The sequence below is a fragment of the Mirounga leonina genome, unplaced genomic scaffold, assembly GCF_011800145.1.
Source record: "Mirounga leonina isolate KUSES-001 unplaced genomic scaffold, KU_Mleo_1.0 Mir_170, whole genome shotgun sequence".
NCBI classification, from domain to species: Eukaryota; Metazoa; Chordata; class Mammalia; order Carnivora; family Phocidae; genus Mirounga; species Mirounga leonina.
This window is the reverse complement of record NW_023270433.1, coordinates 36555001-36570893: the sequence shown is the minus strand read 5'-3', so window position 1 is coordinate 36570893 and position 15893 is coordinate 36555001. Positions and strand designations below refer to the sequence as shown.

Here is a 15893-nt window from a genome sequence, read left to right as displayed (position 1 = left end):
TTCCTTCCTTCCTTCCTTCCTTCCTTCCTTCCTTCCTTCCTTCCTTCTTCCTTTCTTTGAGGCGGGGTGCACGCACCAGCAGGGGAAGGGGGAGAGGGAGAGAATCTCAAGCAGATTCTGCAGTGAGCTTAGAGCCCTACATGAGACTCAGTCTCACAACCCTGAGATCATGACTTGAGCAGAAATCAAGAGTTGGATGCTTAACCAGCTACCCAGGCGCCCCTTATAGCAAACTTAATGGCTTTAAGGTAGTGATACCTAGTTATGGAATTGTATTTTTCACTAAATTTTAAGTTTGGTCTTTACTGTTGTTTGTTTTTAAAAACTTCCGATTTGAATCCTCAGTTTGAATTCACAGTAAAACCTGAATTAAGCATAATCTAGTTTCTACCCTCCATTAAGAATTCATCTCTCCTCTTCCCTGGAATTGTAACTTTTTTTCAGGAAAACATGCAGGTGACAAGATTATAAGCATATTAGCAATTCAGAAAGAAAGAAATGACAATGATGCTTTCCCAGAATTTATCCTGAGATAGTACATCTTCAGCCCAGTCTCTTCCACTGTGCATAACGCAAAGTGATGTGCAGAACGTGACTTCAAGGAACTGAAGTCATCAGAGATGTGCTTACTTTCTTTATCGAAACTGAACTTAAGAGAGTGGGCTCAGACATTTTAGAAAGATATTCAATAATAAAGACTGAAACTAAAAAATATTTGGGGTAAGCTGGAAATTTTTTTTTTTTTTAAGATTTATTTATGTATTTGAGAGAGCAAGAGCATGAGAGGGGGAGAGTCAGAGGGAGAAGCAGACTCCCCGCTGAGCAGGGAGCCCGATGCGGGACTCGATCCCAGGACTCCAGGATCATGACCTGAGCTGAAGGCAGTCGCTTAACCAACTGAGCCACCCAGGCGCCCTAAGCTGGAAATTTGTTAGTCACAGTGTTTAATTCTCTGGGCCATGTAGTTGAGTTTATTGAATCTTTTAAAAAAAATAAGGTGTATTGAGAAACAAGAGAAATTGCTGTCTTTAAATATATATTTTGATATATTGGATAAAAATGAATAATTCCTAAGGCATAGTCGGTTATATTTGCAAAATATATTCTTTATAATCCTCATAGCATCATCATTAATTATGCTACAGTAGTCTCTGTCCATTCAAAAGGTTGCTTGCTTTGTTGCCATCTCTTTAAATGCCTTTTTTAAAAAGATTATTTATTTAGCTATCTATTTTTAAAATATTTTTAAGTAATCCCTACAGTCAGTGTGGGGCTGGAACTTCCAACTCTGAGATAGAGTTACAAGCTCCACCCATTGAGCCAGCCAGGTGCCCCTAAAAGATTTTTTGTTTTTAAGAGAGCGTGTACCAGGAGGTGGGGTGGGGTGGGGAGGGACAGAGGGAGAGGGTGAGAGAGGATCCCAAGCAGCTTCTATGCCCAGTGGGGAGCCCTGTAGGGGCTCAATCTTATGACCTGGAGAACATGACCTGAGCCGAAATCAAGAGTTGGATGCTTAACTGACTGAGCCACTCTAAAAGATTTATTAGTTTTAAGTAATCTCTACACTCAAGAGTCGTCCCATGCTTTACCAACTGAGCCAGCCACGTGCCCCTAAATGCCTTTTTTGCCCTTTATTCCTACCCCCCTCCCAAATAATCACATAACTGTTGGCTCATTCCCTACTAATAAAGTTTAAAGGACTAAGACCAGGGAAAGTTAGAGGATGTGCCAAATCACCTTGGCATTGGCTAGTGAAATGAAACTGCTTTTTAAAAGCAGACACCTGGGCACCTGGGTGGCTTAGTCCTTAAGCATCTGCCTTCGGCTCAGGTCATGATCCCAGGGTCCTGGGATCGAGCCCTGCATTGGGCTCTCTGCTCTGCGGGAAGCCTGCTTCTCCCTCTCCCACTCCCCCTGCTTGTGTTCCCTCTCTCGCTGTGTCTCTCTCTGTCAAATAAATAAATAAAATCTTTAAAAAAATAAAATAAAAGTAGAAACCTGTAATTGGTGTTAAGGAAGGGAATCAGCAGTTGTTTAAAGGTGTAATAATACTTGATCTGTCTGTCCCTATGCCAGGGCCTACTTCAATTTACAGAATATAAGTCATCAGTGTATATAGCAGTCATGTCATTTTCCTAACTGAAAGGTGGGCAGGGAAACTGAACACGCTTTGAAAGATATTCTCATTTGGCTCAGGTATCTTAAGTATGTTATTTTTTGTAGATAATTTTCTCCCTCAGCTCCCCTCACCATTCTACAGTAGAACTGTTCATTTAAGAAAATTTTGTTAGTTTTAGTGTGGATGGGTTTTCTTACATTTGTATATCATATATGCTTGTGTTATTATGGGTAGGATATTTTCAGAGTGTGCGTGTGTGTGTGTGAGAGAGAGAGAGAATTAACCTACTTTGAATGAATAAACATTCTGAAACAAAAGACTTAATTTTGTGATTGTTAACTTGCCTGTACATTTTGCCAGTGCTTCTTAGAAAATGCTAGTTTCAGCTTTGTCTCCTATCAGGACACTAGCTAAAGTTAAAATCTAACTTTCAGTAAACTTTGAGCACCTGTTTTCATGGAAGACAGATAAAATTTTTTTAAAATTAGAACTTTGCTTTTAAGATTTTATTTATTTATTTGACACAGTGAGAGAGGGAACACAAGCAGGGGGAGTGGGAGAGGGAGAAGCAGGCTTCCCGCTGAGCAGGGAGCCCGATGCAGGGCTCGATCCCAGGACCCTGGGATCATCACCTGAGCTGAAGGCAGATGCTTAATGACTGAGCCACCCAGGTGCCCCTAATTTCTATAATATAAAGAATTTTTAAGTGACAGAGGGTTTTAGCGTTGTATCCAGTACTTGGTTATTTTGGCAAGCTGTGATGATACCTGATAGTTTGATGGGGGAGCACCTGGTATATTTTTATGAGTAGCCTTGACATTTTAGGTAAATCATTTTGAATTGTATTTATTTATTTAATTTTATTTATTTTTTAAAGATTTTATTTATTTGACAGAGAGAGACACAGCGAGAGAGGGAACACAAGCAGGGGGAGGGTCAGAGGGAGAAGTACTCCCTGCTGAGCAGGGAGCCCAATGTGGGACTCGATCCCAGGACCCTAGGATCATGAGCTGAGCTGAAGGCATACGCCTAATGACTAAGCCACCCAGGCGCCCAATAATTTTGAATTTTAATAAATGTTAATTGAATGTGAGTTAAGATAGGGGTGAGAGTTAAATATGAAAGAAGTATAGACCATGTCTTCTTTATTTGTTCTTACTGAGCATCTTATCTGCCAGTTATTATGATGAGATTGGGAGGTGTAGATATGAAACATTTATCTCTTCTTAAAGGACACTCAGATTTTCAGAGTATCTAGGTGGAGTATAAGGAAACTGTTCTTACAGAGTGGTAAGACCTGAGGTGCTGGTATGACCTGGGTGTTCTGAGATTGAGAAGGGAGTTGTTCTTAAGCTCATTCTTAAAGGACTAGAAATAATCAAGTAAAAAAGGGTGGGAATGTGACAGGCATTGCCATCTGAGGAAATAGTACTTCTGGAGATATGACCAACTAAGAAACTTTCCTAGAGTGTTAATAATTTAATGGTTATTCCCCAGAAAAATTGTTAAATTGAGCACAGTTGTGAATTTAATTTGCTCACTGAGTGGGAGATAACCTAAAATGTTTCAGTTCTGGCTAGAAGGTATGGAAAAGAGAGACACCAGCCCCCAAGGGTGCAAGTACGGTCCTTCTTTCTGCTGGAGGGTTTCAGGTGTATCAGAGCAGTATTTACCTCAGGAAATGGGAATGATGAGAAGATTTCAAATATATCTTGAATTTGTTAAGTCTTGAAATCTGTTAGTTTTTAGAAAGGGAGAGAAGCCATCTTCATGGAAGAGGTATAATTGTATTATTCTGTCCATGAGCATTCAAGAAAATATACCAGTGTGAGGCCCAGAAGCAATCCTTTTTTTTTTTTTTTTAACGATTTTATTTATTTGAGAGAGAGAGCACAAGCGGGGAGGAAAGGGAGAAGCAGGTCCCCTACTGAGCAGGGAGCCCAACCGGGGTTCGATTCCAGGACCCTGAGATCATGACCTGAGCTGAAGGCAGACACTTAACTGACTGAGCCACCCAGGTGCCCCAGCAACCCTTATTTTACTAGCTGTTAATAGTCAAAAAGTAGTAACTATTTCATTGTCCATGATGGTTCTGCCAGTAAGTTATCCCCAGACCTCATCCAGAAAAGAAACCATGTACATTTGGGAGTGGATAGCTAGTGAAAGTCATATGTTAGAGCCACTCTCATTTTGTCTGACCCTATAAATCAGTGATAATGTCCTGGTCTTTTTGTATGATTCAGCTATTAGGCAGAGAGCCTTCAGGGAGTTAAAGCAGTTCAGTTGTATATGGTTTATGTCTCCTGATAATCCTGTTCTGATTCCCATGGTCTTGTCTGGTTTTCATTTTCTTTCTTTCTTTTTTTTTTTAAGATTTTATTTATTTATTTGAGAGAGAGCATGAGCAGGGAGGAGGAGCAGAGGGAGAGGGAGATGCAGACTCCTTGCTGAGTAGGGAAGCACGATGTGGGACTTGATCTCAGGACCCTGAGATCATGACCTGAGCCGAAGGCAGACACTTAACTGACTGAACCACTCAAGTACCCCCTGGTTTTCCTTTTTTCATAAGTGCTATGCTTCTTGAATATTTCCACATCTGTTGCAGAATATAGTCTTTAAAAATGTAGAGTAATTCTTTGTATTAATTAGAAATGATTCTTTCTAAAGTAGAGAACTAGTCAAAGAGGTTCTTTTGTGGAGGTTCTATCGATTCATCAGTATTAAGTGCCTAATATGTATAGGTTTTGACAGTACATCAGTGAATAAAATAGACTTAAATGCTTTTCTGCAAGGAGCTTACATTCCATTGGGCCAGACAGACAATAAATATAATTTAAAAATGAATTATTTAATGTGTTAGAAGGTAATAAGTGCTGTGGGGGAAAGGATAGATGGTAACATGGGAGTACTGCAGTGAGGGTCAGGTAGTTTTAAGTAGGGTGGTCAGAGTAAGCCTCATTGAGAGAGTGACATTTGAGCAAAGACTTGAAGAACAAAGGAATAAGTCACATGAATATTTAAGGGAAGAACATTCCAGTTAGAGGGAGCAGCCCCTGCAGAATTTTTGAGGTGGGTTTGACCCTGTCATGGTTGAGGAACAGTTACTGTGAGTTAGTGCAGTGAGCAAGGAGGTGACAAAGAGTTGAGGGCAGAGGGATAGTGGGCTTTGGGGAGGCCTTTTAGGCTTCCGTGAGTACTTTGGCTTTTACACTAAGTGTAATTGAAAATAAACGCTAATAAGATCAAGTAGGCGCAGAGGAATGTTGAAAAAGAAAAGCAAAGCTGGCAGCATCACAATTCCGGACTTCCAGCTCTATTACAAAGCTGTCATCATCAAGACAGTATGGTACTGGCACAAAAACAGACACATAGATCAATGGAACAGAATAGAGAGCCCAGAAATGGACCCTCAACTCTATGGTCAACTCATCTTTGACAAAGCAGGAAAGAATGTCCAATGGAAAAAAGACAGTCTCTTCAACAAATGGTGTTGGGAAAATTGGATAGCCACATGCAGAAGAATGAAACTGGACCATTTCCTTACACCACACACAAAAATAGACTCCAAATGGTTGAAAGACCTCAATGTGAGACAGGAGTCCATCAAAATCCTAAAGGAGAACACAGGCAGCAACCTCTTTGACCTCAGCCGAAGCAGCTTCTTCCTAGAAACATCGCCAAAGGCAAGGGAAGCAAGGGCAAAAATGAACTATTGGGACTTCATCAAGATAAAAAGCTTTTGCAAAGCAAAGGAAACAGTCAACAAAACCAAAAGACAACCGACAGAATGGGAGAAGATATTTGCAAATGACATATCAGATAAAGGGCTAGTATCCAATATCTATAAAGAACTCATCAAACTCAACACCCAAAGAACAAAGAGTCCAATCAAGAAATGGGCAGAAGACATGAACAGACATTTCTGCAAAGAAGACATCCAAATGGCCAACAGACACATGAAAAAGTGCTCAATATCGCTCGGCATCAGGGAAATCCAAATCAAAACCTCAATGAGATACCACCTCACACCAGTCAGAATGGCTAAAATTAACAAGTCAGGAAACGACAGATGTTGGTGGGGATGCGGAGAAAGGGGAACCCTCCTACACTGTTGGTGGGAATGCAAGCTGGTGCAGCCACTCTGGAAAACAGTATGGAGGTTCCTCAAAAAGTTGAAAATAGGGCGCCTGGGTGGCTCAGTTGGTTAAGCGACTGCCTTCGGCTCAGGTCATGATCCTGGAGACCCTGGATCGAGTCCCGCATCGGGCTCCCTGCTCGGCAGGGAGTCTGCTTCTCCCTCTGACCCTCCCCCCTCTCATGTGCTCTCTCTCTCATTCTCTCTCTCAAATAAATAAATTAATTAAAAAAAAAAATTAAAAAAAAAAAGTTGAAAATAGAGCTACCCTACAACCCAGCAATTGCGCTGCTGGGTATTTACCCCAAAGATACAAAAGTAGGGATCCGAAAGGGTACGTGCACCCCGATGTTTATAGCAGCAGTGTCCACAATAGCCAAACTGTGGAAAGAGCCAAGATGTCCATCGACAGATGAATGGATAAAGAAGATGTGGTATATATATACAATGGAATATTATGCAGCCATCAAAAGGAATGAGATCTTGCCATTTGCAACGACGTGGATGGAACTGGAGGGTATTATGTTGAGCGAAATAAGTCAAACAGAGAAAGACATGTATCATATGACCTCACTGATATGAGGAATTCTTAATTGCAGGAAACAAACTGAGGGTTGCTGGAGTGGGGGGTGGGGTGGGAGGGATGGGGTGACTGGGTGATAGACACTGGGGAGGGTATGTGCTCTGGTAAGCACTGTGAATTCTGTGCAAGACTGTTGAATCTCAGATCTGTACCTCTGAAACAAATAATGCAATATATGTTAAGAAAAATAAAAAAAGAAGAAGAAGGTAGCAGGAGGGGGAGAATGAAGAGGGGGAAATCGGAGGGGTAGACGAACCATGAGAGACGATGGACTCAAAAACAAACTGAGGGTTCTAGAGGGGAGGGGGTTGGGAGGATGGGTTAGCCTGGTGATGGGTATTGAGGAGGGCACATTCTGCATGGAGCACTGGGTGTTATGCACAAACAATGAATCATGGAACACTACATCTAAAATTAATGATGTAATGTATGGGGATTAACATAAGAATAAAAAAAAAGATCAAGTAGGCGCAAGTAGGATTTCTTCCACAGATGTCTAGGGTCAGGAGAAGGTAAGCAGTCAAAGAAGCAAGTCTCTATAACTTCTAGTTTTAGGATAGCATAAATTAATGTTGTATCCTAGATGTAAGATAATAGCAAAACAAATAATAAAGTTCTTTGCTGATATTTTCTACTTTATTTTTGATTGTAGGGACTTTCAGTTACCTTGATGATGTCCCATTTAAGATAGGAGACAAATTCAAAACACCAGCTAAAGTTGGTCTTCCTATTGGCTTCTCCTTGCCTGATTGTTTGCAGGTGGTCAGAGAAGTACAGGTAAGTGGTGATTTTTAGTTAAAGTTGAGTGCATTTAAGAATTTGATGTATAGTGAAATAGGAAAAAAAAAATTCTCCTCTTGTATTTCTTATAGCAACTGTTACTGCTTAGCTCACATTGTCTTTGTGTTTCTCTCTCTGTCTCTCTCTCGCTCTCGTTCTCACACACACACACACACACACTTACACTTACATGTGTTTATATATCTATTACAGATCTTCTGCAATCTGTTAGACTGTATATTCCTGGGTTTCTCTGCTTTGTCCAAAACAAATCCCTACTGCCCATCTGGTTTGCTCATTCACCTCTTTCTTTTGATGTCCTCATTATCTTCTTGGTCACTCAAATTAGGAAATATTTTTCTCTCTGCTGTGTCTCACCTTTACCATCCAGTTCATCCTTACGTGACTTTTTTTTACCTGGACTATTGCGGTAGCCTCTTTTTTTTTTTTAAGATTTTATTTATTTATTTGACAGAGACGGTTAGAGAGGGAACACAAGCAGGGGGAGTGGGAGAGGGAGAAGCAGGCTTCCGCTGAGCAGGGAGCCTGATGCGGGGCTCAATCCCAAGACCCCGGGATCACGACCTGAGCTGAAGGCAGACGCTTAACGACTGAGCCACCTAAGCACCCCTGCAGTAGCCTCTTTAATTGGCCCTTCTGCTTGAGGCATTTTTTTGGTATTCATATTGTTTCTAGAATAATATTCCTAAATTAAAGTTTCACATTGTCACATCTCTGTTAAAAAAGAAAAAAAACTGACTGATTTACCAGTCCTTAAATTAAGTCTAGACATAAGGTTGTGGTAAAGCACCTCAGCTCATCATCTCCTCCATATCTCCTGCGAACCAGGTGACTACCAATTCATTGAACATACCATGTATATTACCTATCGTACTGTGCTTTTTCTCATGAGCTGTTACCTCCACTTGGAATATTTTCCTCTTTCTCACTGTACTAAAAGCTGTTTATCTACTAAAATCTGTTTATTCTTCTAGACTGTGCTTAAATGCCTTCTCAGTAGCTTCTTTCTCAACCCTCTCATCTTTAAAGCACAGTAATGTATAAATGTATAGAATTACTTCTTGAAAGCAGCAAATAGCCTTATGTTTTGTGACTTCCTTTCTTCTCTCAGTGCACATTTATTGAGTGCCTGTTTTTGAGTGATGCTCTACTAGGGTTGGGGATAGAGATAAATACCTAATTCACTGTCCTCAACGAGCTTACAGTTTAGAGAAAGAGTTAAATGGGAAAACATTAAGTACACTACCTATCTAATACTTCTTCCTATGACTTAAGATTTTAAAAAATACAACTTTCTGGTGAAGGAGTTTCATTTCTGGGGAATTCTCTGAGGCACCACCATGTTACTCTAAGAAATATTTATTTTCCAGTCTATATGCAGTAGGTAATCAAATGGGAGAATTTCAGTTATATTTTTAAAAATAATAGCTTTATTGAGATATAATTCACATACCTTGAAATTCACCTTTTTTAGGTGTGCACATAAGTGGTTTTTAGTATATTCAAAGTGTATAACCATCATTACTATGTAATTCCAGAGTGGTGTCCTTATCCCAAAAAGAAATGCAGTGTCCATTAGCAGTCACTCCCTATTTCCCTCTCCCCCCAGCCCCTGGCAACCACTAAATCTACTTTGTCCCTATGGATATGGCTATTTTGGACGTGTCATATAAATGGAATAATAGATAGTGTTTTGTGACTGACTTATTACACTTAGCATAATGTTTTCAAGGTTTATTCATGTTGTATGAATGAAGTGGTACGTCATTAATTTTTATGGCTTAATGTTCCATTGTATCGATACACTACATTTTGTTTTTCCATTTATTGGTTGATGGACATTTTGGTGGTTTTCACTTTTTACTTATTATCAATAATGCTGGTGCGAACATTTGTGTATAGGTTTTTGTGTGAACGTATGCTTTCAGTTTTCTTGGGTATACAAGTGGAACTGCTGGGTTGTCATATGGTAACTATGTTTAACCTTTTGGGGAACCGCTGCACTGTTTTCCAGAGTGGCTGTCCCATTTTACCGTCCCACCCACAGTGCATGAGGATTCCAATTTATCCACATCCTTGCCAACTCTTCTTATCCATCTTTTTGATTATATATAACCTTACAGGTTTTGCAATGATCTCTTATTGTGGTTTGATGTATATTTCCTTAATTACTAATGATGTTGAACATCTTATATAGTTTTGAATACTGAATTGATAACTCTTTGTGTATGGAGACTTTATTGGGCCAGAAGAGACACAGATTTCCCATATAAAGAAAGTTTTTACATTGTTCTGTTTGCTTGGTGACTTTTCTTTTTTTTTTAAGATTTTATTTGTCAGAGAGAGCACAAGCAGGGGAAGCGGCAGGCAGAGTTGGAGAAGCAGGCTTCCTGCTGACCAAGGAGCTCTATGCGGGACTCAATCCCAGGACCCTGGGATCATGACCTGAGCCAAAGGCAGACGCTTAAATGACTGAGCCACCCAGGCACCCTGCCTGGTGACTTTTTTATTGGCAGTAAGAAATGTCAGTAACCACCTCTCTGTGTGCAGGATACTACTGTTAAAATAATTTTAATTAAAAAACACCATCTTATTTTAATAGTTGTTATATTATTCACTGTTTCATAGATTCATCCAGAAAACTTGTTTTGAATCCCAAATTGTTGCTGTTTTAGGCTTTGCTGGGAATTTTCTATTTGATCATCATAAAGCATTAATAAGTGCATGGTACTGTCCTCACTGTATTCATAGTACCCACTAATAACAAAAGAGGAGATTTGAGCTCCATTACTGTGTGGAATAGTTGAAATATTTTTGTTCTCTAATTGCACATAGTACCTTTAACCTTTGACTGGGTCTCCATGGGGGATTTGGGTGTGGTATTGGTGCTGGTCTCCTTTCTGTTCACAGAAGAGTCAGACCTAGAGCCCTGGACAGATAGATACCTTGACACTTCCTGTGACTTTGTCATATTTGCCCTTGCATGACAGTACAAACGTCATTTTTCAGCTAAAAATTCATCAAAGTGAGCCAGTAAAACACATAAATAATCCTTGCAGGGGCCTAGCTTTTATTGAATACGGTTGGTGGTGGCCACAGTAGTGGGAGGTGGCCCTTAGTGTCATTGTTTAGAGCAGAATCTGGTATCCATGAGCTGGACTTGCCATGTAATAGCGGTGTAATCTTGTACAGGTTTCTTAAACCCTCCAGGTCTCCATATCCTCATCTGTAAAATGGGGATAATTAGCTTTTAAGGTTGTTAGAAGGATTAAATAAAATAATGCTTTTGTAATATTTACTCTGGTTCCTGGTACTCCGTAAATATTAGATGCTGTTATTATTTATTTTTACACTCAAACCACACTCTTATTTTTTCACTCTAATATTTCTGTCTTTTTTTTCTGTGTTCCAAGTATTTTATATTACTTTCGTAATTAAAAAACAAAAGTCAATAAAGGTTTTACAAAAAAGGGAAGAAATTTCCAGTTCTTGAGAGTAAAACGTCAGGGACCTATGTTTTTAGGTGGTGGGAAGTTGGTTACAGCCTGTTTTTGGTGGAAGAAGCCAGATGCAAAATTGGATGTCCTCCATGGTTAGAAGGAGCAGTCTGTTCAGTGCTGTTTTTTTCACTACCATTAGTGGTAGAAAGGAAGTGCCATGATCGCCCAGGTGCCTTTCTGGGGCCCAGCAGCTGGCTTAGCGGTAAAAATGAACAACTTCTTTTTTAAAGTTTTGTTTTGTTTTTTAATTTTTATTTATTTTTTATTTTTTTAATAGATTTTATTTATTTATTTGAGAGTGAGAATGAGAGAGAGAGAGAGAGAGAGAGCATGAGAGGGGGAGGGTCAGAGGGAGAAGCAGACTCCCTGCCGAGCAGGGAGCCTGATGTGGGACTCGATCCCGGGACTCCAGGATCATGACCTGAGCCGAAGGCAGTCGCTTAACCAACTGAGCCACCCAGGCGCCCCTGTTTTGTTTTTTTAAATAAGTAGGCTCCATGCTTATCGTGGGGCTTGAACTCACAACCCTGAGATGAAGAGTGGCATGCTCCACCGAGCCAGCCAGGCACCTCGGGGGGATAAGTAAACTTCCTTTTTTTGTTTTAAGATTTTATTTATTTGTCAAAGAGAGAGAGAGAGAGAGTACAAGCAGGGGGAGCAGCAGGCAGAGGGAGAAGCAGGCTTCCTGCCAAGCAAGGAGCCCGATGCGGGGCTTCCCAGAACCCTGGGATCATGACCTGAGCCGAAGGCAGACGCTCAATGACTGCGCCACCCAGGCACCCCAGATAAATAAATTTCTTGATGTGTGCATTTCTAGGCTTCTCTTGCGTTGTTTGAAGCTGAAAGGCTTGGGGATGACCAGAGTTTCTTGTACTCTAAAACTCTTGTCTGGGCATGTAGGCCTCTTTCCTGTCCATCCCCCTCTCTTTTGTCTCTTCAGCCTTGAATGTACACATAGATACTGTTTAGTTTTGAGGCTTTAGAGTGAACACCAAAAGTTTTCTCTGAGGTGGATTTTGTTTTTTGTAATAGGTGTATTTTTTTTCCAAGTGTGCAAATTAAATTTTTGTAAACTGAGACATACTTGAAGGTACTGTTAAGGAACTAACCATGAAGTGAATCCTTACGCAATTTGCACTGTAAAATCCTAATTTGAATATGTCTTGATATCTTAATAAGCAGTTTTCCTGTATTTAGAGTACAGTCTGTTCATTATAATTTAATAGGTAGTGGTTTAATAACATAGAATCTGTAGTCGTACTGCCTGGGTTCCATCCAGGCTCTAACACTTACCAGCTCTGTGACCTTGGGCATGGCTCTTGTAAACTGAGGGTAATAGTACTTACTTTAAAGGGTTGTTGAAAAGATGCAGAGAGTTAATACATAAAAAGTGCGTAGAATCTTGCCTGGTACCTCGTAAGTGCTTCTTAAATGTTAGGGGCTATTGTTATTATTGAGCACAGGCTCTATCTAGGGCATTGTGCTAGATAATAGAGACCCTGAGAGGATCTAAAGCCCAGTAGCTGTCTGCAAGAGGCTTGTGATACTGTTGGGAGAAGTGTTTAGAAAAAAATTAAAGGTTAAGTCTGTCTGTGGTCACTTGTGCTTGCCATCACCTGATAGAGACAGATGCTATGAAAGAGTTCAGAGGAAGAACAAGGCCATCAGCAAAGCTTCACAGGTGGCCACCAAGCTCTGCCTAGCCACCAAAGAATTCTAGGAAGGGAAATGGCCTGAGGGGAGAGAAGCAGAGGAAGTAGTTGGCAAGATACCTTTGGCCGGTAATGTAGAATTAGAGGTGGTGGGAGCTCTTTCTAGATCATTTTTGGAGTAATCTGGGAGCATAGTTTGATTAAACCATATAAGGAGCTTATTAGGAAGCCTTAGTCTTCCTGACTGGGGATCATCTCATACACCTTAAATGCTGCCTTGCCAGGTTCTGTTGTGCTGGTGTGAGGAAGAATTTGCTGGAGGAATTGAGTTGGAGAGGGTCAGCCACCTGGGTTCACACGTCCTTTCTCTGCTGTATCTTTGCAGTATGACTTCTCCTTGGAAAAGAAAACTATTGAATGGGCTGAAGATATTAAGAAAATCCAAGAAGCCCAGCGGGAAGCAGAGCGCAAGGCTGAGGAAATAGAAGCTAAAGTGAATTCTAAGAGTGGCCCAGAGGGTGACAGCAAAATGAGCTTCTCCAAGACTCACAGTACAGCCACAATGCCACCTCCGATTAATCCCATCCTTGCCAGCTTACAGCACAACAGCATCCTCACCCCGACTCGGGTCAGCAGCATTGCCATGAAACAGAAAGTTCTCAGCCCACCCCACACAAAGGCAGATTTCAATCCTGCTGACTTTGAGTGTGAAGAAGACCCATTTGATAATCTGGAGTTAAAAACTATTGATGAGAAGGAAGAGCTGAGAAACATTCTGGTAGGAACCACTGGACCCATTATGGCTCAGTTATTAGATAATAACTTGCCCAGAGGCGGCTCTGGGTCTGTGTTACAGGATGAGGAGGTCCTGGCATCCCTGGAGCGGGCGACCTTGGATATCAAGCCTCTTCACAAACCCAATGGCTTTATAACCTTACCCCAGTTGGGCAACTGTGAAAAGATGTCGCTGTCTTCTAAAGTGTCCCTCCCCCCCATTCCTGCAGTAAGCAATATCAAATCCTTGTCCTTCCCCAAACTTGACTCTGATGACAGCAATCAGAAGACAGCCAAGCTGGTGAGCACTTTCCATAGCACATCCTGCCTCCGTAATGGCACCTTCCGGAATTCTCTAAAGCCTTCCACCCAAAGCAGTGCCAGTGAGCTCAATGGGCATCATACTCTTGGGCTTTCAGCTTTGAACTTGGACAGTGGCACAGAGGTGCCAGCCCTGACTCCCTCAGATCTGATCTCCCAGATGCCTTCCCTCTCTGTCTTGTCTGTGTGCACAGAAGAATCGTCACCTCCAAATACAGGTCCCACGGTAAGCCTTTTAAATCCCCCTGAATTAGAGCTCTAAAGATTTCTAAATTCTGCCTAGCAGTTGCTGCCTCACCTTCTTCTTTTCAGGGTTTAGGGCAAGATGGGGCATGGCTATATTGACTTTGCTTGTGTGTGTTCTGGTTATTTTTCTGAGGACAAAGGATTGTTAGCTTTGCCCCTGGCCTGGTTATGTTCGCTTGTTTCTACCTGCATCTTTTTGGTCTTTCCTTCAAAAAGATAATGTATATCATGTGTGAATGTTTTTCTGCCTAATCACTTTGTTCTTTTCTCTGCTGCCTTTTTTTTTTTTTAAGGCTTGCTTTCTTTGTAACTTTTTACTTAACTTTTTCCTACTTTATTCATTTTTTGAAGGTTGCTTGGTAGTCCTCATTATATCATCTTCCTGCTTTCCTCTCTCCATCTCATTGTGCCCTGAAGGTTGGTTCTTGTGTGTACCATGATTTACCCGTGTTTCTTCAGACCATGTGGTGCCTTAGTAGCTGGGAGATAAATTTGTATCAGAAGTCTGAGCAAAAAGTAGAAATTTGTCACTTTTAAACCTACAGATTTTATTTTATTTTATTTTAAGATTTTATTTATTTATTTGACAGAGAGCACGAGTAGGCAGAGAGGCAGGCAGAGGGAGAGGGAGAAGCAGGCTCTCCGCTGAGCAGGGAGCCCGATGCGGGACTTGATCCCAGGACCCCAGGATCATGATCTGAGCTGAAGGCACTTAACCAACTGAGCCACCCAGGCGCCCCTAAACCTACAGATTTTAATCCTGCAGTTTCTTTTTTTGTTCACTACTAAGAATTGTGCAGTTTTCTACAAAGGGAGGGAGAAGGGGAGGTTGGAATTCGAATTAGTGTTGAAAGATGGATTGGTAACAGAAGTTGCAACTTGTTATTACCCTGAAAAAAAAATCTGATTTTGTTGCACAAAAAAGTTGCAGGCGCAGCTAGGTTCCTTTATTTGTCATAAAGTGTAGGCTTAGTTCTTTTTTTTTTTTTTTTTTAAGATTTTATTTATTTATTTGACAGAGAGAGACACAGCAAGAGAGGAACACAAGCAGGGGGAGTGGGAGAGGGAGAAGCAGGCTTCCCGCGGAGCAGGGAGCCCAATGTGGGGCTTGATCCTAGGACCCTGGGACCACAACCTGAGCCGAAGGCAGATGCTTAACAAGACTGAGCCACCCAGGCGCCCCAAGTGTAGGCTTAATTCTTGATGTGGTTTCAGCAGCACAGAATAATACATTACTGCATTCTAGAATAGAAATCATAGAAGTCTAAGAACTTTTTGCTATACCAGTTCACAGATATTTATTTAAAGATTTTCATTTATTTGATAGAGAAAGAGAGCACAGAGAGAGGGATAGGGACAAGTAGACTCCCTGCTGAGCGTGTAGCCCGACGAGGGGCTTGATCCAAGGACCCTGAGATCATGACCTGAGCCAACTGAGCTACCCAGGTGCCCCCGTTCACAAATTTTTTAAATGAAGCATATTAAGAGACTCTTTAGAGCCAGAGAGGAGCCTGATTGTATTGGTGGGGTATCTGTTAGAGACTATAATAAGCCAGCAGAAAGATGAGCCTTGGCCTGCTTTAAAGTAAGTGCAAAGTCCCAGCAACAGCCTTCTTGGTAAATGATTGTCTCTCTGTGTGAGTGCTTCCACTGTCATAGAGCTCACTGCTGTTTATAAACTTCTGTGGACCTTGGCCCAGATAAACTTGATAGTGCACTCTGGTGTTACCTCCTAGGAATGGGCTTCATCCTCCTACCTCCT

General features: G+C 41.2%; 1 protein-coding gene across 2 annotated transcripts in view; it reads left to right on the top strand.

Moving 5' to 3' along the window:
* UBAP1 (ubiquitin associated protein 1) overlaps positions 1-15893 on the top strand; it is a 62438-nt gene that overhangs the window by 36998 nt on the left and 9547 nt on the right. The window contains exons 3-4 of one of the 2 annotated variants that reach the window (XM_035016459.1): positions 7490-7614; positions 13176-14111. In XM_035016459.1, the coding sequence (XP_034872350.1) occupies positions 7490-7614; positions 13176-14111 (1061 nt within the window). The remainder of the gene's footprint in view (positions 1-7489; positions 7615-13175; positions 14112-15893) is intronic. The other variant, XM_035016461.1, reaches the window with a different exon arrangement.